A 23924-nucleotide genomic window follows, 5' to 3' on the forward strand; every position below is an offset into this window, starting at 1 on the left:
ACCTTTTCGCTAGGGAACAGGTAAGTGCTGCCCGCCCCCTCACTGTGCGAATCCCTTTGGTAGCATGCGAGGGGATGTGTACGCTAACACATCCCCTCGCATGTGTCTGCACGACTGACTTTCATTATTCCTGCAGATAGCCAATCTGGGGCAGGCTCCCACCCTAAGCAGGCATTGCCACGCCTGCATCTGCAGGGTAATGCCGAGCAGTTTTATGGGGATGCCAATAAAACGCTGGGCATTCCCCTGCTCCCGCCCCCTGCGAACTGCCTGGCAAGTGCATACCTCCCAACATGACCCTCTCCAGGAGGGACACAATGCTCTGTTCCTGGACTTCCCTGGTAATGTATGATTACCATCACCTGTGGTGGAATGCCTTTCTTATAAATCGGGCACCCTCCCTTCCACACTTTCTAGTGCAGTGGGCAGAAAGTAATCTGCAGGTCATTTGTTAGAAATCTCCAAAATTGATGAATTAAGCAGGAATTAATGATGCTGCTAGTCCAGACCCGCCCCTTCTCCTCTAAATGCTGGCAGTCAGAAGTGTGCCAGCCAGGCAATTATACTGACGGACAGTATGTGTGGATTATTAGATAGACAGTCAATAAATCGACCCCAAAATGTGGATATAAAAAAAGGTAAACACTTAAGGTGCTCATACACGTTACAATTATTGTATACAATATCGCATCTTGGTTTTGTGATGAGATGAGATGGAGTACAAAAAGTATTTGCTGCACATACTTTTTGTATTAGATCTCATTTCAAAACCGAGATGCGATATTGTATACAATAATTGTAACGTGTATGGGCACCTATAAAATGGTGGGGGAGGTTAGGCAATTACAGTCAGCAGTGAGCTGGGGAGGGTAGTAGTACTGACAGTCAGCAGTAAGCCGGCAAAGATTGTAGTACTGACAGTCAGCAGTGAGTCAGTGAGGGTAGTAGTACTGACTGTCAGCAGTGAGCTGGTGAGGGTAGTAGTACTGACAGTCAGCAGTGAGTCAGTGAGGGTAGTAGTACTGACTGTCAGCAGTGAGCTGACGAGGGTAGTAGTACTGGCAGTCAGCAGTGATGGCAGTAGTACTGGCAGTCAGCTGAGGCCTGTAGGGTGCAGTGTTGTTGCTAGGAGGAGACAGCAGCAGCCAGGTTTGCTCCCAGCATGCTCTGAGCCTGTGTGTGATAGTGAGGGGGGGAGAGACTATAGCAGTAACAGCAGCAGCGCTGGGAGATAATGAAGCAAAGATGGCAGCACTGAGCGTGCAGCTCCCACCTTAGCAGCGACTGCTATCAGGGTGATCCTGGCCGGCAGAGTAGCGGCACACCCGGCCGGCGCTTGCTGCACACACCGGCTGAGCACAGGACGCCAGAGAGGGGCGCGCAGACCCCGGCCGCCGTGCCGAAAGGATGGTGAGGGTCTCGGGGCGTGGGTTTGCGTGGGGATTGCGGTGATTCCGGGTGTGCACCAGGCTGCTGTCAGCGAGACGGGACCGAGCATCCGCCCGGCACGGACGCAGTGACCCGGGCCGCCTGTGCCCCATGCTCCGGCCGCAGTGACACGCACACACGGCAGCCAGGAAGATGATGTGCGCAGCAACCGCACCCCCTCCTCCCCCGGCTCCCTCCTCTGGAGCGGCGGGCAACGGCTTCTTCCCCCTTCCCCCGGCTTCCTCGTCCTGCACTGCGCGCCTGAATATGCCGGGGGGCCAGGACATTACCTCCGCGGCGCAGTCTGACTGCAGGAGCCGCTACCAGCTGCTGCTCTCCGGCAAGGCCCTGGCTGAGCGCTACCGGCAAATCTACACCACTGCGGTGACAGACCGGGACCAGCAGGCGGGACAGTCGGCCAGGTAATGACCCCTACCGTGGCTTCATCTGGGGTGCCCCTGTCTGTATGCTGGAGCCCCGTGTGCGGGCAGGCGAGGTTTCACCTAGGGCAGCGAGGTGGGGGTGGCTCTATAGTGACAGGGCACTGGGTGACAGGAGGTGAGGTGGCTCTAGAGACAGTGACAGAGGAATGGGTGACAGGAGGTGAGGGTGGCTCTACAGTGATAGGGTGCTGGGTGAGGGGGCTTATGGCAGTTACGGTACTGGGTGATAAGAGGTGAGGTGCTCTATGATAGGAGGGGAGTGTGACTCTAGAGACAGTGACAGAGCACTGGGTGCTAGATGAGGTGGCGCTTGACAGGGCACTGGGTGGCAGGATGTGAGGTGGCTCAATAGTGACAGGAGGTGAGGTGCTTTATTGACAGTACTGGGTGACAGGAGATGAGGGTGTTTTATAGATAGTGACTAGTGAGGTGGCTCTAGTGACTGAGCAATGGGTGACAGGAGGTGAAGGTGGCTATAGGCATTAACATGGTACTGGGTGAGATGCTCTATAATGACAGTAGGTGAATGTGGCTCTAAAGACATTGACAGAGGAACAGGTCACCGGAGGTGAGGGTGGCTCTAGGTCTAGGCAGTGACAGAGGAATGGGTGATAGGAGGTGAAGGTGCTATAGGCAGTAAAATGGTACTGGGGGCTAGATTTATTAAGCTCAGTGAAGTGATAAACTGTTTTTTTTTATCACAGGCCAATAAGCTCCTACCTATCATATTTCAAACCAAGCCTGTAACTTCACAGTTAGGAGCTGATTTGCCTGTGATAAAAACCAGACAGTTTATCACTTCACAGAGCTTAATAAATCTGCCCCTATGTGACAAGAGGTGAGATGCTCTATAATGACAGTAGGCGAGTGTGGCTCTAAAGGCATTGACAAAGGAACATGTTACCGGAGGTGAGGGTGGCTCTAGGTCTAGGCAGTGACAGGAGGTAAGGGTTGCTCTCTATAGCAGGCATTCACAATTTTGGTCCTCAAGGCACACCAACAGTGCAGGTTTTGATGATAGGTGCAGGTTTTGAGCACAGGTGACTTAATTAGCATTTGACTGGGTGCTTGGCGACAGGATGGTAGGTGCTCTATAGACGGTACTGGGTGACAGGAGGTGAAGTGGCTCTAAAGATATTGACAGAGCATTGAGTGACAGGAGGTGATGTGGTGATAGAGAGTGACAGAGCACTGGATGACTGGAGGTGAAGTTGTTCTAGGCCAAAGGTTCCCAAACACGGTCCTCAAGGTTTAGGTATATCCATGAATCAGCACAAATGGTTAAATCAAATTGACTTGGGCACTAATTAAGTCACTTGTTGACAATTGTACACACATTTTGCTGTTTGGCTATGCAAAAACTGTTTTAGGGCATGCTGGGATGTGTAGTTCAACAACAGCTGGAGGGCCAAAGGTTCCCCATTCCTGCTATAGGCAGTGAAAGGGCAAAGAGTGACAGGCGATGAGGTGCTCCATAGTAATGTTCATTCTAGCATCCTGAATCTTTCAAAACACATGACTACTCTTCCCTATCTCAGGTGGTGCTTCTAGTATAGTTTGTTGAATTTTAGCACTGATATACAGACCAGGCCCTTTGTTATAAGCACCACAGCAGAGAGCGACACCCCAGGCAGGAAAGAGGAACTGCATAGGGTTTGAAAAATGCATGGTTCTAGAATGAACACGAATGTAGACATTGACAATGCCAGGGTACTGGGTGGCGGGTGGTATGTTTGGCTATATAGACAGTACTGGGTGGCAGAAGGTGAGATCTCTTTATGGACAGGGTACTGGGTGGCAGGAGGGGGGTTGGCTTTCTAGATAGTGACATGAGATTAGGCTGACAATAGATAGTGGTAGAGCACTGGCTGACAGGAAGTAATGCGGCTTTCTAGACACTGATGAGCTCAAGGGTGATACGAGGTGAGATGGTTCTGTAGACAGTGACAGGATGTCAGGGTGACTATAATGAAAGGTCACTGGGTGACAGATGATGAGGTGGATCTATAGTGATGGGGTATTGGGTGACAGAAGGGGAGGTGGCTCTATAGATAGTGACAAGGCCTTGGGTGATGGAAGATGAGAGGCTCTATAGAAATTGACAGGTAATGGTTGTCAGAAGGTGAGATGGCTTTGTACATACTGACAGGAGGTGATGGTGACTATAGATCAGGCATGTCCAACGTTGGCCCTCCAGATGTTGTGAAACTACACATCCCAGCATGCTTTGCCACAGTTTTGCTATTAGAGAATGCTAAAACTATTGCAAAGCAAAAGCATGTTGGGATGTGTAGTTTCACAACATATGGAGGGCGCAACGTTGGACATGCCTGCTATAGATAGTGATGGGGAACTTGATGGCAGTGGAGACATACTGTAGGTGTGGCAGGTGAGGTGGATTTAGAGTACAAGTTAAACCCAGTGAGGTGGCCATGCTCAGGTGGCTTTTTAGGTGACGGCTTGAGAAGTTGTTTATTGCACATTTACTTTAATCTGATATAAATTCACATTGGTGTCTTTAAAATAATAAGTTATCAATTCCGTGCTAAAAACAAATATTCATACAAATCTTTTTTTTAAATATCAAAATTGCAGTGGCAATTCTATTTTTATTCTTGAAGGACTGCAAAATGCTATGTGTATGAGGAATATGGTGAAGTAAGATATTACACATAGCCAAATGGAGGCAGAATATTTTCTGTAGAAATGTTAACTCATACTGAGATTAGGGGTCATGGCACCCTATGACATTGAAACTATGGGCCTTATTTAGATCTGAGCTCAGTACAAATTTGTTCGGAAAATGGGCAAAACCATGTGCACTGCAGGTGGGGCAAATGTAACATGCATAGAGAGAGTTAAGGTGCGTACACACGGGGACGATTTTGTGTAATATCGCTGGAAATATGGTCGCTAAGCGACCATATTGCCCACGATGGGAGTGTTCACCGGCGATATATGGCCGAGTGCGCGCTCCCGGTTTTACCCCTGTAGTGATCGCTGGTCGCAGGAACATGCTCCTGCGACCAGCTGATTACCACTGCTGCGCTCCCCCCGGCAGTTTCTTTTTCATCAGCGACCATCTCTGGTCGCTGATGAACAGGAGAAACTGAGCAATATATCTCCCCCGTGTGTACGGGGCTTTAGATTTAGATAGGGGAGTTATTTTGTTTTTGTGCAGGATAAATACTGGCTGCATTATTTTTACACTGCAATTTAGATTTCAGTTTCAGCACACCCCACCCAAATTGAACTCTCTGCACATGTTACATCTGCCCCACCTGCAGTGCACATGGTTTTGCCCATTTTCCAAACAAATTTGTACTGAGCTCAGATCTGAATAAGGCCCTTATTCTAGTTACGGTGCCAATACACTGAGGCGATTTGGACTGATTTTGGCCGATTGATACCAATCGGCCTGTTAAATCAGACCGAATCGGCCCTCCCTGACATGCCGTCAGTCCGATGCGCTGTCCCATGCGCATCGGACCCGACCAGGTGGTCGGACCGGCAGGCCGTCAGACCACCCGTTCTGGGACCTCCCTCCAGGCGGCGAGGCGGGTGGGAAGCAGGGACGCATGCATTCCATCACAACGGCAAGGTTGTCACAGCTCGCAGGCTGTCGGGTGTCCGTACACTTCTACGAGACATCGCAGGCAGTGTAGGGGCACCTTTAGATCGGTCCCTTGCACATGTGCAGCCGCTTTGTGCGAGTGGGCACGGCTACTTGATTATTCGCCGGCCGCTCGTACACAGCAGTGCGGGTGGGCTGGCGGGCTGTGGTCACACCAATGGGAACGCCCAGCGTTTCGAGGGTGTTCCCATGAAAATGCTGGGTGTTCCCATGGAATTTGCTGGTGATGCAGGGGCAGGCAGCTGATGTCAGCTGTCCATCTGCCTCCCGTACAGGGACCTGCAGATATTCTATATGCAAAATCTAATAGAAATTTGAATATCTGCAGGTGTCCTGATGTAACGTGCAGAGAGAGTTACATTTGGGTGAGTTATTTTGTTTCCGTGCAGGGTAAATACTGACTGCTTTATTTTCACACTGGAAATTAGATTTGGGTGGCGTGTGTTCAAATCTAACTCTGCACATTTTACATACGCTCCACATGCATTGTAGATGGTTTTGTCCATTTGCTATCAAAATGCACCCTGTGATCAGGTTTACTTTTAATTGAGAAGCAAGCCAATGCTTCCTAAACATTGCCACCCCTAAAGAGAGAGCTGTGAAGCTTGGTATATACTTTGCTATAAAGGTGCATACACATGATGAGATTTGGGCTATGTACAATTCGGGCTGAAGGTGTTTACACACAGTCAAAATTGTCTGAAAAGTTAGTCAAAAGCTCAGTGTTTAACCCGCTTACGATACCGATGCATGGCCCTGTGCGGTCTGTATTGCATGGATAAATAGACTGGCAAGGCAATTTTGTCTCTGCCGCTTGTAATTTATTTGGCCATAGGCCAAATTGCACATAGCCAAAATCGCAGGACATCTCAAAGTCAAATAGCACATAGCCAAAATCGCTCCGTGTGTACACAGCTTAAGCCATTTCACAGAGCCTAAAATCCACAAATATTGACTATACATACTGTGCAATTTGAATGTGAGATTTTGTCTATGTAAAGGTGTGTACACATGCTAATGGTGGCAGCCGGGACCCATTGTGATGCTGGCATCTACTGGCAGGAAGGGGTGGCATGGGGGTTGGATCAAAATGGGATTGGGTGCTGCATAGCGCTGTACTATGCGATTTTTGACTATATAGTCAAAATTAATAGCATGATAGCGCAATTGGCCCTGTGTATACATAGCCTAGCATTTTTACTATACTAAAACACTAGATTGTACAAAATATAGTGAAAATTGTGCTGCCCGCACAGTGTATTTTTTCTTACGATTCCGATCCCTCGGGGGCATGCAGTGGTATAGCAAGCTGTATACCCTCGTGTGATATGTGCTTTTTCTACTGGATTTGACTATATAGTCAAAAACAGAAGCTCATTCGGCACTGTGTGTGTACACCTTTATGGTGACAATTATCTGATTTACTGTTGAATTGTTAGATAATCTGAGTGTGTAAACTGCACCCGGGTCCTATTTTTTCAGAGCCAGTTCTGCTGCATGGCATATCTCCCAAAATGATGACATTTTTCCAGTCATCTGCTGATAGTTCATTTAAAAACATGTGATTTGTTAGACAGGTAATCGCATGGATTAGAATGATAAATCACTGGTGTGTAGATTCGGCCTTTCATGTTCTCCAGATTAATCATGAAGTGTGTACCAAGAGGTACAGGTAAATGCCTCCCTGCCGAAAACAAGACACCCTGCCGACTGTATCCCCGTGACTCAATGCCAGCGGATGTATACGCTTACACATCTGCTTGCATGCCGCCACACTGAGAAAAAATATAATTTGATGGTCACTCACTGGCGCATCACCGGTGGGCGGGGGAGGAGGCTGCGATTGGAGCGGATGCGGTCTCATCCCTATAGAGTGAACAGGATTGGTCACTTAGTGGGGTCACAACATTGCTAGTTTTCAATTTAATATTATGCAATGACTGCTTTTACCCAAACTTAAACAGTATATGGTTCAGTCTACTGGCAATACTGGTTTAAAGGATAACAGAATAAGTAATACTAGAGTATATTTATCTTTTTTCTAGTTGTACAATTTTGCCATGGATTATGTATGTATACTTGCAGCTTATTTGTGTAATAAGGCAATGAGCTGCAAAAAATGTAGTACTTAAAATTCAGCAAATTTTATTTTATTGCTGAAAGGTAGAGGGGAAAAAAACACAAATACTTATGCTCTATGGAAGAGAAATATTTTTTCCAGTGACCTTAAACTGTGTACAATAATGTAAAATGTAGCAGGGGTCATCCATTCTTTACTCTTATCGAGCTTCATATTACCTGCTGTGTACCTTACCTTTCAAAACAGTTCGGGGTTTTCCAGTCAGCCATATGTCAGTCCTTGCAGCAGAGGTCCACACACTGAATTGCCCCCTTAAGCTGGGTACACACTAGACCAGTGGTTCCCAAATTTGGTCCTCAATAACCCCTAATGCCTGGTACACACACAGAGTGATGCAAGCCGTAAGACAGTGGTAGCCAACCCTAGCCCTCAAGAGCTACCAACAGTTCACATTTTCCAGACAACCTAGCTGCTGCACAGCTGCACTCATTAGTCACTGACACATTTTAAAAGATACACAGATGGAGCTAATTAGCTCACTTGTGTTTCTGTGAGGAGACCTGCAAAACATGCACTGTTGGTAGCTCTCGAGGACTAGGGTTGGCTACCCCAGCCGTAAGACAATCGTACGATCGGCTCATGATCTGTTGGAGCTCACAATGTGCTCAAGCTGACGACCTGCACATGATCTGAATCAGATCCGATCTCGACCTGTACCTAGCTGAATGGTCGTTTCCAGATGCTGCCTACAGAAATGGCCCAAAACATGCCCAATTTACATACACTTCGTTCTGCTGTGTACCCTACATAAGTCCCCATTTTCCAGGCCACCTGGCAGCAGAACTGTCACCAATGTCACATTTTAAAAAATCGGCAGGTGTCCTGGAAAACATGAACTGTGTGGGGTGCTAAGGACTGAGGGGCAGATGTATTAATGTGCCCTTAACATTTTAAAAATAACAGCTCCCATATAACAGCCCTGTATGATCCCCTCTGCAGCTGATAAGCAGAGCCGTTATGTCCTGCATCCACGGCTCTCCTTATTGGCGCCTCGCAGTGCTGTGCATGCGTATTAACAAAAAAAACCTCTCCCCAGCCGCTTTCTAGGCATGTGATATTATCGCAAGATCTCGTGCTCAGCCCAGAGCCAGCAGCAGGGCTAGCATTGTCCCTGCAGTGGGAATAGAACAACACTAGCCCTGGGCTGACTAAGTGGCCTGGGCGCTTAACGGACGATGTATGACTAAAAAGCTGTTAATTCATCACCTGTGCACTAGATAATATATCGTACACCTCATACAGTGTGTATGGACTATTGATCACTACGGCGTGTCGGCCATCTCCTAGTGAGCGTGTTCATGCGGTTCAGATGTTATCCCGAATGACATCATGCTCCTGGATGTGGCCACTAAATGATATATTGCTAGATTGTGTCATATATCGTTCATTGTGTATGTTATGACTGATGTATTGTAACATCGGTAACCCCATCGGCAGGAGGACACATTATCTAATGTGTACCCAGCTTTAGCTGTTTTATTTTCTGTCCACATTTCGATCACTAATTTTGTCACCCTGACCGCTCTAGTGTCACTTTTGGATTGCCTGGCCTTGCAAGTCCATACAGCAAGTGACAAGTTATTACAAAACATTCAAGTCTACAGGGGCGATTCAATGTGTGTGTGTGTGTGTGTGTGTGTGTGTGTCCCTAGCTATATGGAAAGGCACCCATCATTATTGACGTCCCCAAAAGCATCGGGTTTAGCTGTACAAAGAATGGGCAGCACGGACGGTGTAATGGTTAGCATTACTGCCTCCACGGTGCTGAGGTCATGGGCTAGATTCCCACCATGTCCCTATCTGTGCGTAGTTTGTATAGTCTCTCTGTGCTTGCATGGGTTTCCTCTGAGTATTCCGGCTTCCAACAAAATTAACCCTAGAATGTCTGTGTGTGGGTGTACATGTGGTAAGGAATATAGATTGTAAGCTCTGCTGGGGCAGGGACTGATGTGACTGTTCAATTATACTCTGTAAAGTGCTGCAGAATATGTGTGCGCTATATAAATAACTGGTAATAAATAATAATAATAAACCTCTCTACAGCAGTGGTTGTGGCACCCAAACCATGCACTTTGCGCATTTTTAATTGCACCTACAATTTTAAAATTGATCAATAGTATCTTAATAAATTAGTTTTGTGAATCCCGTGTACCTTGTGCACTGTTTTAGGTTGACTCTATAGTTAAAATAAATGGAATTGTGGTTTTTATGTTTGCATTTATAGAATACACTTTTTCAAAGATGTAGAAAGCAGTTTGAAATTGCTAGTTTACTGTAGTGAGAAATAGCAGATAGTGTCATAAGCCTGACTATGGGATCATCTTCCTATTTCTTGCTATCCCTATCATTTTACAGACACCATAAGGGGGCTGAGAAACACAAATGTTGTAACCTTACTGGCATCATGTAGACAGATTTAGCTTTATTTCAATGCAGAGCATTTCTCTGGTGAAAAGGAGCCTGACAAGTCCTGCTTCTGGTGTGTGACAACATCTCTCTTGCTTTGTTATGGGCCCTACTATGGGTGTGGCTGGATGGCATATAAAGCAGTATGTCTAGTCATGTTAGCAGCTTTCTGCTGTGTCTGCACGTTTGTTTTTGTGCAGCTTTTGTGAGAAAGATTACAATGTATAATTGCGAAGGTGTGATAGAGGATCTGAGGTGATGTAACAGTACATGGGACGGGGTTGCAATGAGGAACTGAATCCATTCCAAATGTTATTTGACTGAAGAATTCGGTTTGTGTTTGTAATAAAATTGCCCCCTTATTCGCCCTGCCAGCTTTGGATGTGTTACCTTTCCACAATGACATGTTGGTCCCGTTAGCTTCTACTCACTGATAGTACCATGCAAAATGTGTTTAATCAAAACATTGCATGGTAATGAAGTAAAATACAAATGACAGCTACATGTTTTATGCATAGTCATGATATCTTATTTATGTTCATTCTAGTGTTTTATTAGGGCTTTCTGGATGAAACCTTGCGCATGCCTGAAAAGGGAGTTTCTCCTCTCAGAGAGGGTTGTGTATTAATGGCAGCCCCCTCTTCTATATCTCTAGGGGATTTACACAACATGGGATCTGGATTTTGGGACAGGATGTCAACAAAATCAAAAGTTTGACATTGAAATTGTTGACATATGAAATGGTCAACATGTGCGTGTTTTTTTTTTTTTCCATACTTTACCAGTCGTAGTCCACGTGGATGACAAAGTGTGGCACCTGGTCCGAAGCATGGCAAACGAAGCGGTACACTAATTCGGGGTCTATGTGCTACAATCTATAAACTTACATCTCAAAAAAAGTGTTGGCCCTTTCATGTGTTGACTATTTACATGTCAAACTAAACCCAAAATCCCTGCAGGAAAGGACAGACCCACCAAATGTGGAAGAAGGCAAAAATAAGAAGGACACTGCCAGAGAGCCCCCCCATCCCCAAAATGGGTAGATGTATTAGGAAAAAAATGTTATGCAATCAAGTGGGCACTAAGACGAAATATATGATGAGCATTTTCCTTGATGCCGGCACAGGTGGAGAACTTTGCAGTACTGGATGATATGCCTGAGCCTGACCAATCCTCTGTATCTACAGATCCCTCTCCCAGTGCTGCTCATGGAGGCATACAGTAGGGGGATATTCCATTGTCCCTGTTAAATTTTATCACAAACAACATATGGTATCATAGCGATTTTTGCTTGATGGTCATATTTGGGCATTTTAATTATACCCTATTTCTTTGCGCAGGAATTCTCCTTTTTATCTTTTTCCATATGAACACACAGGGTCTGGCATAAGTTCTCTGACTATTGGTTTCACACAAAAAATGGGACTTATGGGGCTAGTAAAATTGCTTCATCTGCCTCAAGTATGGACAACTAAATATACCTGTGTGGGCTAATTAAATATCCCCCCATAGGGAGAAAAGAGCAGTTGGAACAAGGTTAGAGTTATATGGAAATGCCGCAAGGCCTCTGGACTAGAGGTAATAATATTGATGTACTGAATACCAGGGGAGGATTTAGATGGGTGAGACCAGAAGGAAAAGGGGGCAGGGACCATTGCCACAATGGGCTTTGGAATAGATAATGGGGTATATTCAATGCCTTTGGGCGAGCTATGACGGCGAGCATTGCCGATAGCTTACAGTCATAGATCGTGGGTCAGTATTCCACTTCACACATCCCCCCCCCCCCCGCCCCTTCACTTGCCATTTCCACCGTCCTCTGACTGCAAGGATTTCCCCAAAACACAGAATAGGGCGAGGGGGTTAGATGGCGAGGATGGTTTGTTTTTGGCGATCCTCCCAAAAAACAAGCCTTCCTCGCTGCAAAAACCGGCATTGGATACTGCCCATTATCTCAGTACAAAAGAGGGGTTACCAGAGGTGAGACTACTCAATATTCACACAGGTGTGGATGATATTTTTTAAAATTAGGAATCCCTAGCCCACACCCAGCATAGGGGCACTGAAGAATAGAGGCCAGAGTATTGCTCTCCCTTCTGCCTGCCCACACAAATGAGGAAATAAAGTCTGCATGAAGTTGGCATTAGGGGAGGGACTAGTGATATGTGGGGTTTGGAATAAATAGACATAATGGGGAAGTACATTCCTTTTTATGGCTTTACTGCGATCAATGAGATAAATAGCTTTCTCCAGGAGGCAACGTCAGCCTTAATGGATATGAAGATGCAGACGAAAAGCTGAGTTTTGAAAGAGATGGAAGAAATTTGTGGACTGTGATAACCCAGATACTTACGTCGAGAGAAATGCCAGTTATAAGGTACTTCTTAAAAATGGAGCAGTCAAACTTTTATCAGTTTTTATTTTAGGTTTGTACTTTTTAATATCCTGTTTACTGGACGATCACTTAAAAAAAAAAAAAAAAAAAAAAAAAAATGAATATGTGTTTAATGCTGTCCATTGCCTCATGTTTTCAGTTTGTTTCTTACCAGAGACACCGCAAGAGAGAAGGGGGACCAAACATAAACTGCACATGGGCCCCCTCCTCTTGCGGTGCCTCTGGTGAGAATCAAACTGAAGATTTGAATTCATGAGGCAGTGGACAGCATTAAACACATATTCATGTTTTTTTTTAAGTTGTCGTCCAGTAAATGTAGAGTAGACTGGCATTGTACCATAGTCTACAGCACATGCGCAGGTCTCCGCAAACATGGCGCTTGTTCCAAATTCCTTGACGTGGGCAAATTGCTAGAAAATGGCCGTGGCTGCCATTTTTCCAGGGATTTTCTGCCACTACACAGCTAGCACTAGGCCCTACGAAGAGTTTTGTATGTAAATGGGTGCAGTGTGGGCACTACACACCTTGCACCCATTATAGATACGCCAGTGGTTCCCACCTAAACTTAACCCATGTTGACTACAAATTGATCTGACTTCAATGGGGAAATTGAGAGGTGCATATATTGACCATAAAAGGTGCACCTTTGGTCATGCTAATGCTGCAGGAGAGGTCTTGTGTTAATAGATGCCTCCTGCTGGCTTCTGTGATCTGCTGCTGCATCAAATGATGAATCACTTGCAAGAGCAGTGGCCATCTGAATGATCCTCAGACACTCAGAATTACCATTTTACATCCTAAATGAAGGCCATTGTATCTGTATTGAAAGACTGTTAAAGCTGGATACACTCCTTAATCTGTCCAATATTTCTGGTTGTAATGTAAAGGAGCAAATGGCAATTGACCATTTACTCCAAAACAAAAATGGACGTTTGATCAAATGGATTACCATTTTTGACTAGTTTTTGGCTTTTGGAGTAAATGATTGAATGTCATTTGCTCGCACACATTGACAGATGTTCGCTCCAACAAAAAAGATTGAACAGACCATCTTATAGTGTGTGTATCCAGCAGTACACTGGCTCCTGCACACCAATTTATTTTGAGAGCTAAATGTTCACACATGGGCCAATTTTTACCCCTCTGTCTCAAAAGGCAAGCAAAGTTATCTCTCCAATTTGCTCACAAAATTGGATTGTATTAACCCGTTACTAAAAGTAATGGATATGAGAGTAGTTTCGCTTTCTGTTTTACAGAAGTGCATTCAGAAGTTACTCACTGCATATTTCCATGTTTTAGGGACTACCCAGACCAAATATTTAGTTCCTGGTGATCTATAGCAGGCCAAGCCATGTACATTATCACAAAATATTTTTTGCTTTTAGCTGGAGTGATTTAGTTGTTTGAAAGAATCAACAGAATTAGCTCCTGTCTGTTTCAGGTAGGGCTTTGGGGCTGGTTGACCCACCATAACTGCAGCATGCCAGCATACCCATTTGTAAGTGATCTGACTAGCGATCATTTCTAAGTGATCTGAATAGATTGCTTAGAAATGAAGAACAGATCGCTCCGTGTGTATGCCCCATAGCGATAGCTATGTGCAAGATAGACGGTGCGTGCACTGTCCTTCTAGATTGTGGTGTTTTGCCTAGCAAACCACAGCTCAGCATACATCGTGTGTACACCACTTGTGTGCCACGATATGTGCTGAGCGATCTGTGCTCAAGCACCTTGCTCAGCACCGAGGCAGTGTAACCCATGTGTATGGCTCTTTAGAAGTGGTAAAGCTGCTTTGCCAGGCTTATCACAGGCATTTAGTATGCTGTAGTCACGGCCACAGCAAACAATTGAATGAGTGCCCTGTCCATCTAAATAGGTCTAATCCTTTAAACCGGTGATGTCAAACTTCTCTAAAACAATTGAATTGCCCCCCCCCCACCACCACTATGTAAAAATGTGTTATCTTGTGGCAAATTTATTATTGCAAAACTAATAAAAATCTGAGTAAAATATTTATCACTGTCAAATGTGTGAAGATATGCCTTACATTTGAGTGTAAGCCAGCAACATGTACAGTAGCTTTAAACACCCTTTAAAATGTCCTTTAAGCATTTGCAACTTGTTATATATTTTAGTTGCCTTTAAATTACTGCTTCATGTCTTGTGAGTTCCTGGTGGGCAAATAACTGTAAACCTGAAATAAAATGATGATTTAGGGATCACTCGCATTGTTACATGCATTAACCCCTAAAGCACTGGGAACACAGCATGTGAGGAGAGTGAGCATAAATGTTGCAGTGTTTGTCCACTGATTGCAGAATGTTGCAATTTCAATGTGTATTAATGTAGTCAGAGACAAATGCTAGGCAGGCTTTCACATTTGTGGATCTGAATGGTCAGTGATCATTGTTTATATAATCAAAAGCATATTGCATTCCAAAAAGAATTAATTTGCATCACAGAGATGTTGCCATGACATGCCTTGCTGGGCTATGTAATTGGGGCTCAGTCATACGGCTGTACTTCCTTCCTCAGTCCCAACAGTTCTTCTGTTGGTTGCCTTTTCATGCATTCATGTCTCTACAGGAAGTAACTGTGTTCCCCTTCCCCCACCTCTGTTGCCAACTGACAGACTTGCTTCCCAAAGGGTAGAGACTAGATCCCCTTCAGTTTTGATTACAGGATGTGATGTTCAGTGAGGGTGGAAGTTGTTAGATGCCCTCACAACATTTTTTATTTGATCTGTAATTCACTTCGGTGTAGGTAATTTTGTTTTATTTTAGCTGCATTGTTCTGGTCTCAGAAATGTATTGGGCATTCCTGGGCAATGACTGGAAGGCAAACCACTTTCTCATGGGTGTTTTGGGTTACTGGTTGCAATCTTATGTGCTTTATTACTACAACTGGAGGCCATACTCTGCAGCTAGTGTGGTGCTTGTGAAGAGGTTTTGATGGTGCGACCAATGGTTTCCTATAAAGATGCACAAATTAGATTGCTGAATCTAGAACATGGGTCCTCAAACTGCGGCCCTCCAGATGTGGTGAAACTACAAATCCCAGCATGCCTTGCCACAGTTTTCCTATAAGGGAGTGTTAAAACTGTGGCAAGGCATGCTGGGAATTGTAGTTTAACAACATCTAGAGGGCCGCAGTTTGAGGACCCATGATCTAGAAGGTACAAAAGTGTGCAACTCAGTCCTTGACCATTCAGATGTACACGAGGTCAAGGGCTTTTATTTGCATTAAGTAATCTGGGACTACGGCTAAAGCAGTGCCACTTAACATCAGCTCCCACAGGGGGTAAGCGCCACATTGTTTCACTGCTCTGTAAGCAGGGACTGTTTTGCATGTGGTTTCATCACGGTTGATATAAAGACAATGGACCAAAGAGCAGTGCCCTCCAAATCAATTTTAATACAAATGTTTTTACTGTGTGGACTCAAGTTTAAACATTTACACGGCTTATACACAAGAAACTGCAGGTTGCGCTAAGATGTAACCTAAACCTGAATTAACTGGCACCTTTTAATTGATAATATGGGATGAACATTTGATTAGACAAGTGGGCAGTAATTGAGTAATGTATTGTTATTGTCCGTCTAGTTTTAATATGGCCTAAGTGGTAAAATACATTTAAGGGATAATATATTGATATGAGATGTAATATGTGAAAGAGTGGCTTCTGTATTGTCTAGGTGAAATCCATGCTCTGTTATCATTTTGTATATCCAGGCAAAGCAGTTGGAGAGGGATAATTGAATTTTCTTTATACTGACCATCAATAATGTTCATGTAGTCTCCGAGCATTACACATACTGCACAATTACATCATAGGTCTATTTCAGGACACTGGCATCACTTCTGATTTAACTCTTTCTTTGAGAGTTTTACATTTGTATTTATTACATTTATTTATTACGTTATTTATATAGCGAACACATATTACGCAGAGCTATCCAGAGAATATTTTGAACATTCACATCAGTCATTGTGCCAGCTTACAATCTATATTCCCTACCACATGTTCGTGCACACAGACATTCTAGGGTTAATTTTGTTGGTAGCCAATTAACCTACCAGCAGATTTTTCGAACTGTGAGAGGAAACCTGTGCAGCCGAAATAAACCCAACGCGATTATGGAGAAGAATATACAAACTCCGCACAGTTAGGGCCATGGTGGGAATCCAACCCATGACCTCAGTGCTGTGAGGCAGTAATGCTAACCATTACACCACCCGCGCTGCCCACAAGAATGTTAAAGCATTTTGACAGTGACCCATTATTAAATAATTTTGAAAGTGTTCATTTCAGCACTGAGATATTTCATTTAACTTCAACTTTTTTGTAAGTGTCTAATCTGCAAATTTTGGCATTATTCAGTGAGCAATAAACATAAAAACATTAAGGGGCAATTCAGTTGTTTTATAATGCTCGAGCTGCGCAAAGCTGCTAAACCCAAGTAAACTATCCACACATTTCAATTTGCCACCCAGAGGCCGTGGACTGAAATGTGTCTCCTCACTGCTCATCATGACCAAACAGAGCAACAATTGAATTGCTCTGTTGATCATCATCTAGTGGCGGTTGCTGGAAACACAATATAATTCCCCTTTAGCGCACAATGGTTCATGCTGAAAAAAAAAATGTTTATTGATGTTTTAAGATTGTCCCTACCAAATTTAAAGTATGAATCATATTTTCTTTTTACTAGCTTTTGTTTATGTATTGTAATAAGTGGAGGAAAATTAAGAAATGGTTTTTGATCACATATACAGTATATGAGTGATTCTAAAGTGTACCTGCAACTCCAGGGTGCCAATTAGCTGAATGTAACAACAATCCAGGTACTCCACTAAAGGAATAGCCGATTTAAAATAAGGAAGGTGATACAATGTCTCTCTGAAGATAATATACATCTAGTGTTCATTCTAGCACCCGCTATATTTGAAAACCCATGCAGTTCATCTTCCCTGCCTGGGGTGTCGCTGTCTGCTGTGGTGTTTCTAGCACAGGTCTGGTTTGCATATCAGTGCTGATATACAGACCACACTGTGCTAGAACCTCTACAGCAGACAGCGACACCCCAGGCAGGGAAGAGGAACTGCATGGCTTTTCAAATATAGCTGGTGCTAGAATGAACACTATACATCATTAACCCTCTACCTCTAATAGTTATCGACTGGCCACTGAGGGTAACTTATGTTTTTCCTGAGGCTAAGGGTTGTGTGTGTGTGTGAATCTGTGAAACAACTGGAAAAGCACAGTACAGAAGAATATTAATTTAATATAAATAAAAAAAGATATACAAGTACTTACAATCACACAGGAAGATTAACAAAAGCCAGAGGTTTTATTACCTAGATAGCCTAGATACCTACTTTTCTACCCTCCATAATCATCCGTTCCTCTCACATGATGTATCATTTCACTCCTATTCCAGTGCTACAGCTACTAAAAGCAATGCCCTATTTTGCTGTATCTAAAATGAAGTGTCTCTGTATTTTAAGTAGGCACGTCATGGACCAGTCCAAACAAACTGACAACTAATCAGCCAGTCCAAAGTAGATCATCCAGAACTGCACTACATTGTAGCCCAGTATTGGTCTGGGCCACTTGGTGATGCTGGACAGACATTGGAATAAACAGAATTTGTACATGATATTTACATTTAATATATTACAAATTACTTCAGATAAATTGATGACTTTTAATTAAATCCCTATTTAAACATAAATAAAACAAAAATGAGGTCAAGAAATTATGACTACACTACTACCAGAGTAAGGGTGCTGTACAGTGTAGAAAACCGAAGAGAAGATGAGAAAAGGGGGTCTCAAAATACTCTGGATAACTCCTGTAGGAAAAGGAATATCTTAGTGGTCCAGCACTAATTGGTTTGCCTCAATAAATGACTCCCAGTAAAGGTGCCCATACACCAGGTGACTTCTGCCCATAGGATCCCCCTTGAACACCTTGTCAGCTTTCCAGGCGGCAGGATCTTATGCGATCCCAGGAAAGGCTGCGGGATCTGACAAATACTTAGTGCAGCCGTTGTGATTTCCGGCACCAATTCGATGCGAACAGGACCGTGCGTAGGATTGGAATCAGAGGGGAATCGCATGCGATTTGAAACTCTTTATCTGATTTATCGGACTAGCCATTTGGAATCTGATGAAAGGAGCCCAAATCACTTTAGGGTATGGACACTTTAAATCTTCAGAATACTAGTATGAATTATGTTGGGAGGCCTTCTTTGCATCCACCATATTTCTTTAGAGGGCTTAACTCGCTTATCATTGTTAAAGATAGCTGTCCTTACTGTACAGTATCTCTTATTTATAGTTTAGTTTTGCTGGAGGGCAGCAGAGCCCAATTCCTGCATTAAGTTGCCCATACACGATGTGATGCGCACAGTGCGTTCTAAACTAGATCGCATTGTATCTAGTTCAAAATGCATGCGATGTGCTAAAGCACCATGTGTTTTTAACTAGATGCGATACAATAATTTTTGCTGTAAATTTCTGTACCATTCTTGATAAACAAGGGACAATTTTCTGAGCAGTGGCTCTCAACCTCAGTCTTCAAGGACCCCCAACAGTGCACGTTTTCCAGGTCTTCACACAGAATCACAGGTGAAATAATTAGCTGCACCTGTGATCTTTTACAATGTGTTAGTGAGTAATGAGTGCACCTGCCAGGTGACTTGGAAAACGTGCACTTTTGGGGGTACTTGAAGACCGAGGTTGAGAATCACTGCTGTAGAGGATCAGAATTTGTTTTCCCCAGTAGCCTTAGGCCGTCCAGTTATGTGCTAAGGGACAGGATTTGCTTTGGTTTGTACATATTTTATTATTGGCAGCCACCAGCACTGGTTTGGTCTATTACATTTGACCATAAATAATTTGAATAGGTCCTGAGGCACCTAGGGTGCCTAGGCATACAGTTTGGTAACCAATGGTATGATTTGCCTAAGCAAAATTTTCACCAATGCTTCAAGACCTATTCAAAGCATTAGGATCTTTGCACGGTGATTATATTACATGTAAAGACTGCAAAATTGCATGTTTAGCTAGCTCATTGAATTCTCACGGTATAGGGGTATATTCAAATAGTCACATAAATAAAACGGCTGTTGCAAACAATTTCTTATGACCACTGTATATGTGCCCCCTGTTGCTGCGCTATGTAATTTGGGAAAATTGGTAGAAAATATTGTTGTGTGTTTCCCTCAAAAAACTTGCTGACATTTTGAAAAGTAGGGAGCAGCCTGTACTGTAATAAAATTAAATAACGGGGGTAACGGTATACCATATATACTCGAGTATAAACCTACTATTTCAGAACATTTTTTATGCTGAAAAAGCCCCCCTCGGCTTATACTCGAGTGATGGTCCCACTTGAGTCAATAAGTTTTCCCAGTTTTTTTTGTTGTAAAATTAGGTGCCTCGCTTATATTCGGGTCGACTTATACTCAAGTATATACGGTAATTGTTTTAAAATGCTTCAGATGGCTAATGTATACAATTAACAAGTTAATTACAAAAAAGTTAAAAAATATATATAAAAAAATATATATAGATTTTAGTATAATTTAAGTTCACTTTAACAAAATAAATACATCTTTAAGCTCCTACCTGTAGTGTTAAAATATGTCCCATTGATGTCCCATCAATACAACATGCCCTATACCTGTCTCACATCTTGTAATCCATTATTTTGCACTTTGCAGATTTTTGCCCAAATAATGGCACTACTGGGGAAATGATATGTAACTGGCACTAAATATATGCAAGAAAATGATTGCTTAGCATTAAAATTCAGTGTCTGAGATTGTACACAAACTTTGTTTAATGCACAAATAAAATATATTTGTGTGTTTCATGTGGTTAATGTACTCATACAACATAAATGCAAGGTAACTCAAGATACCTCATTTAAATATAAAAATATTCCAAAATACAGAATAATCTGTTTTCCCAAAAATCTTCTGGTCCCGATCATTTTGGATAAGGGATACTCAACCTGTATAGCAATACCTCCTATCAGGAGGCAAATTTTGTACATTTGGAAGAATTATAGGGGAACTCCATTAGCAATGTTAATTTACCACAGCTAATTGATTCAATGGGGCTTTTCAATTAACCCTTATTTTTCTTAGAGCGCATCAGGCACGCAAAGCATGATTCCCGATCAGCAGTTCTCCGAGCCACAATATCACATGGGAACCAGATGCTTATAAAGGATCTCGTGTTATTTCCAGAAAAGAGACCTTTCCAATTACCCGCAACAATTTACAATGGGTAATTTTATTGCCCGGGCTATCCAGTTAGCCCCAAAAAGTGGGGTGAGCTGTGTCTTATTGTATACTTCCTCATGTAGGCGATACAACAAAGTCCTTGAAGCAGCCCCCTATTTGTGTGAAATCAGGGCTGCGGGCGAAGACACACATTGCACTGAAACCTTGGCCCTTATTCAGATCTGATCACAGTACAACTTTGATCTTAAAATGGGCAAAACCATGTGCACTGCAGGTGGGGCAGAAAGAGTTAAATTTGGGTGGGGTGTGTAAAAACTGAAATCTAAATTGCAGTGTAAAAATAATGCAGACAGTATTTACCCTGCACAGAAAAAAAATAACTCACCCAAATCTAACTCTCTCTATACATGTTACATCTGCCCCACCTGCAGTGCACATGGTTTTGCCCATTATGAGAACAAATTTGTACTTGGTTTTTCAGGTCCCCCTGATAGCTTTTTTTTTTTTTTGCTTTGACAATCCTAACAACTTCTGTTATTCTCATTCTTATGTTTTTGCAACTCTTTGGATACCCCCCCAGGTTAAAAGATCCCCTTTCATGGCTCTTTATAGGTTGCAGGATCTTACCTATTTTAAAGGGATATTCATTGCTGCTATTTTGTTGAAAAATGGCAAAATAGCAGCCGTTTCTGCAAAGAATAAATACATCTTTTCCTTTTTTCCAGATTTTTTTTGCAAAATTTGCAGCCTTGCGAGTCAACCAGAATAAGGTTCACAATCTCTAGGTTCTATATGTATATAAAACAAGAATGCTACATTATAAATGGAGTACTCCCTACAGCAGTGGTTCCTAAACTTCTTTTGAATCGTGGTGCCCTATATTATCAGAATTTTTTTCACGACACCTCCTAGGCCAGAAGTTTTGAAAAAATGTTAAATTGTATTTATATGTAATCCTAACATTCTGTTATGTGGTGAGGGACAATATTGGTGGCTGCCATCTTGTGATTTGCATATTAAATCAACAATAAAAAAAATTGGAATTGGTCCTGGATCACCTATACAAGGCACCCCTGGAAGTGTCCCGAGGTTTCATTTTGCTTTAAATGGTAATCGCTCCCTTCATATGGCTCAAAAAATAAGTTTACTTTTTCATGTTTTAATTTGTTATTGTTGGCATATATATGTATAGGGTGCCGCAAAGCTCTGCTGTTCCATACAGAACATTGATACAAAACAAGACATGAGAGTAGTGTGCACAGGGAGTGGACAAGTGTTTTGGTAGTGTCTAGGGACATTTTATTCTCTAAATGTTCCAGAGATGGAATAAACAGGAGTGGATAGGTGACTGGACGTGGGGAATACATCAAAGAGAAGAGGCCACCACCATTTTTTCCATTTTTGCCATTGTGTAAAGTTATTAGTACATTTCCAAGCTTTGTAAAGAATAAAATGATAAAACTTGTCACGTATGATAAATCTGCTCCCAACGGTCTTATTTTAAACCCTCATAGTTTGGAACGGATTGGCTTGGTGCACCATTTACCTGTATAATATGCAACTGGTTTTCTTACTTGGTTTCAGTCCTCATGTTTCTTCCTTCTCCAATCCATTAACTTTAGCTGCATTCTTCCAGATTGTACTTTCTCCCATCCTTCAATTTCCGATTTGGCCACCATGACTCATCTGCTCAGGTCTGTGTGGTGTGAGTAAGCATGTCATTTGTCTGGTAGCTTCCCCCAGGCAAGTAATTCTCTCCAATTTGTTTGTGAATATCGTAGAACTTACTATGTTATTCTATGTGATTTCTGAGAAATACATGATTAGAATCCAAAAGATAACAATCCTTGCATTTGATCCCTACGTTAAACAGTCAGACTAATGGTAGCAGTGATTTTAGCAATGGTGTGTCTTTTGATAGTTCCTCCATCCAAGTATTTCTCTAATTTATAAACCTCCATCAGGACATTTTATTTTCCCTGTTCAGAGCCAAATAAATAAACTAAATCAATCCTTTATCAAAAGTTTGGCTTTATTTCTGAAATTAATGCAGTCCATTTTCCATTAAAGGATTTTGGTACTTGTGAGTTATCCGGGCGCCCGATTTCAAAGTCGGATCGGGACATCGCATCGCATGCGACCATCGGATGCGATGCGATGCGATGACCCGATTTTTCCATAGGAATCAATGTTAAAATGGACTGAGTCCATTTTAACATGGAATTCAGTGGGAAAAAGGGGTCCTTTTCATACCCCTACTATCCAAGTGGGCATGGAGTTGGATATAAACCTGTGGCGAGCGTAGCGAGCCACCGAGCCCGAAGCGTGGCGAGCGTAGCGAGCCCCGCGAAGGGACACGGAATACCGTCCCCTCGCGGGGCTCGCTTCGCTCGCCACGCTTCGGGCTCGGTGGCTCGCTACGCTCGCCACAGGTTTATATCCAACTCCATGCCCACTTGGATAGTAGGGGTATGAAAAGGACCCCTTTTTCCATAGGAATCATTTTAACATTGATTCCTATGGAAAAATCGGGTCATCGCATCCGATGGTCGCATGCGATGCGATGCGATGCGATATCGCATCGCATCGCATCTGATTGTATGCCTTAACTTAAGGCATACAATCAAAAAATCGGGCGCCCGGATAACTCACAAGTACCAGGATTTTTAACTAGGAATGGGTGAAGCAGTTAAGGTGGCCATACACACGCAGATTTATCTTCAGATCTGGCTGGTTGGAACAAAAACATGGTTATGGATGGGAGCAAATGGCAGTTGACCATTTGCTTGGAAATGCTGGAAAACTGACAAACTGTCACTCATCCATAACCATGTTTTTGTTCCAACCAGCCATAAATCTTAACCCCTTCCTGACAGAGCTAGTTTTGGCGTTCCTGACAGAGCCATTTTTTTCAAATCTGACATCTCTCACTTAAGTGGGGATAACTTTTTTTTGCTTTTACTTATCCCAGTGATTTTGAGATTGTTTTTTCGTGACACATTGTACTTCAAATTAGTGGTAAATTTGGGTCGATACAGTCTGTGTTTTTTTGTGAAAAATACCAAAATGTCGTGAAAAAATGGAAAATTTAGCGATTTGCAAAATGTTAAATTTTCTGCTTGTGAGACAAATAATCATACCACTCAAAATAGTTAATAACTAACATAGACCATATGTCTACTTTATATTTCCATCATTATTTCAACTTCCTTTTAATTTT

At 43.0% G+C, this 23924-nt stretch overlaps 1 protein-coding gene across 18 annotated transcripts in view; it reads left to right on the forward strand.

Moving 5' to 3' along the window:
- The first annotated feature begins 1112 nt into the window (after positions 1 to 1112).
- The window catches only part of MYCBP2 (MYC binding protein 2), a 217426-nt gene continuing 194614 nt past the window's right edge, over positions 1113 to 23924 (forward strand). For 8 of the 18 annotated variants that reach the window (XM_083168824.1, XM_083168827.1, XM_083168829.1 and 5 more), the window contains exon 1: positions 1115 to 1850. In XM_083168824.1, coding sequence (XP_083024950.1) covers positions 1582 to 1850 — 269 coding nt within the window. In that variant the 5' untranslated portion in view covers positions 1115 to 1581. Of the gene's footprint in view, positions 1851 to 23924 lie in introns of all 18 variants that reach the window. The other 10 variants (XM_083168834.1, XM_083168828.1, XM_083168836.1 and 7 more) reach the window with 5 other exon arrangements.

This window comes from Crinia signifera, chromosome 2 (genome assembly GCF_055691185.1).
Source record: "Crinia signifera chromosome 2, ASM5569118v1, whole genome shotgun sequence".
Taxonomy (NCBI): Eukaryota; Metazoa; Chordata; class Amphibia; order Anura; family Myobatrachidae; genus Crinia; species Crinia signifera.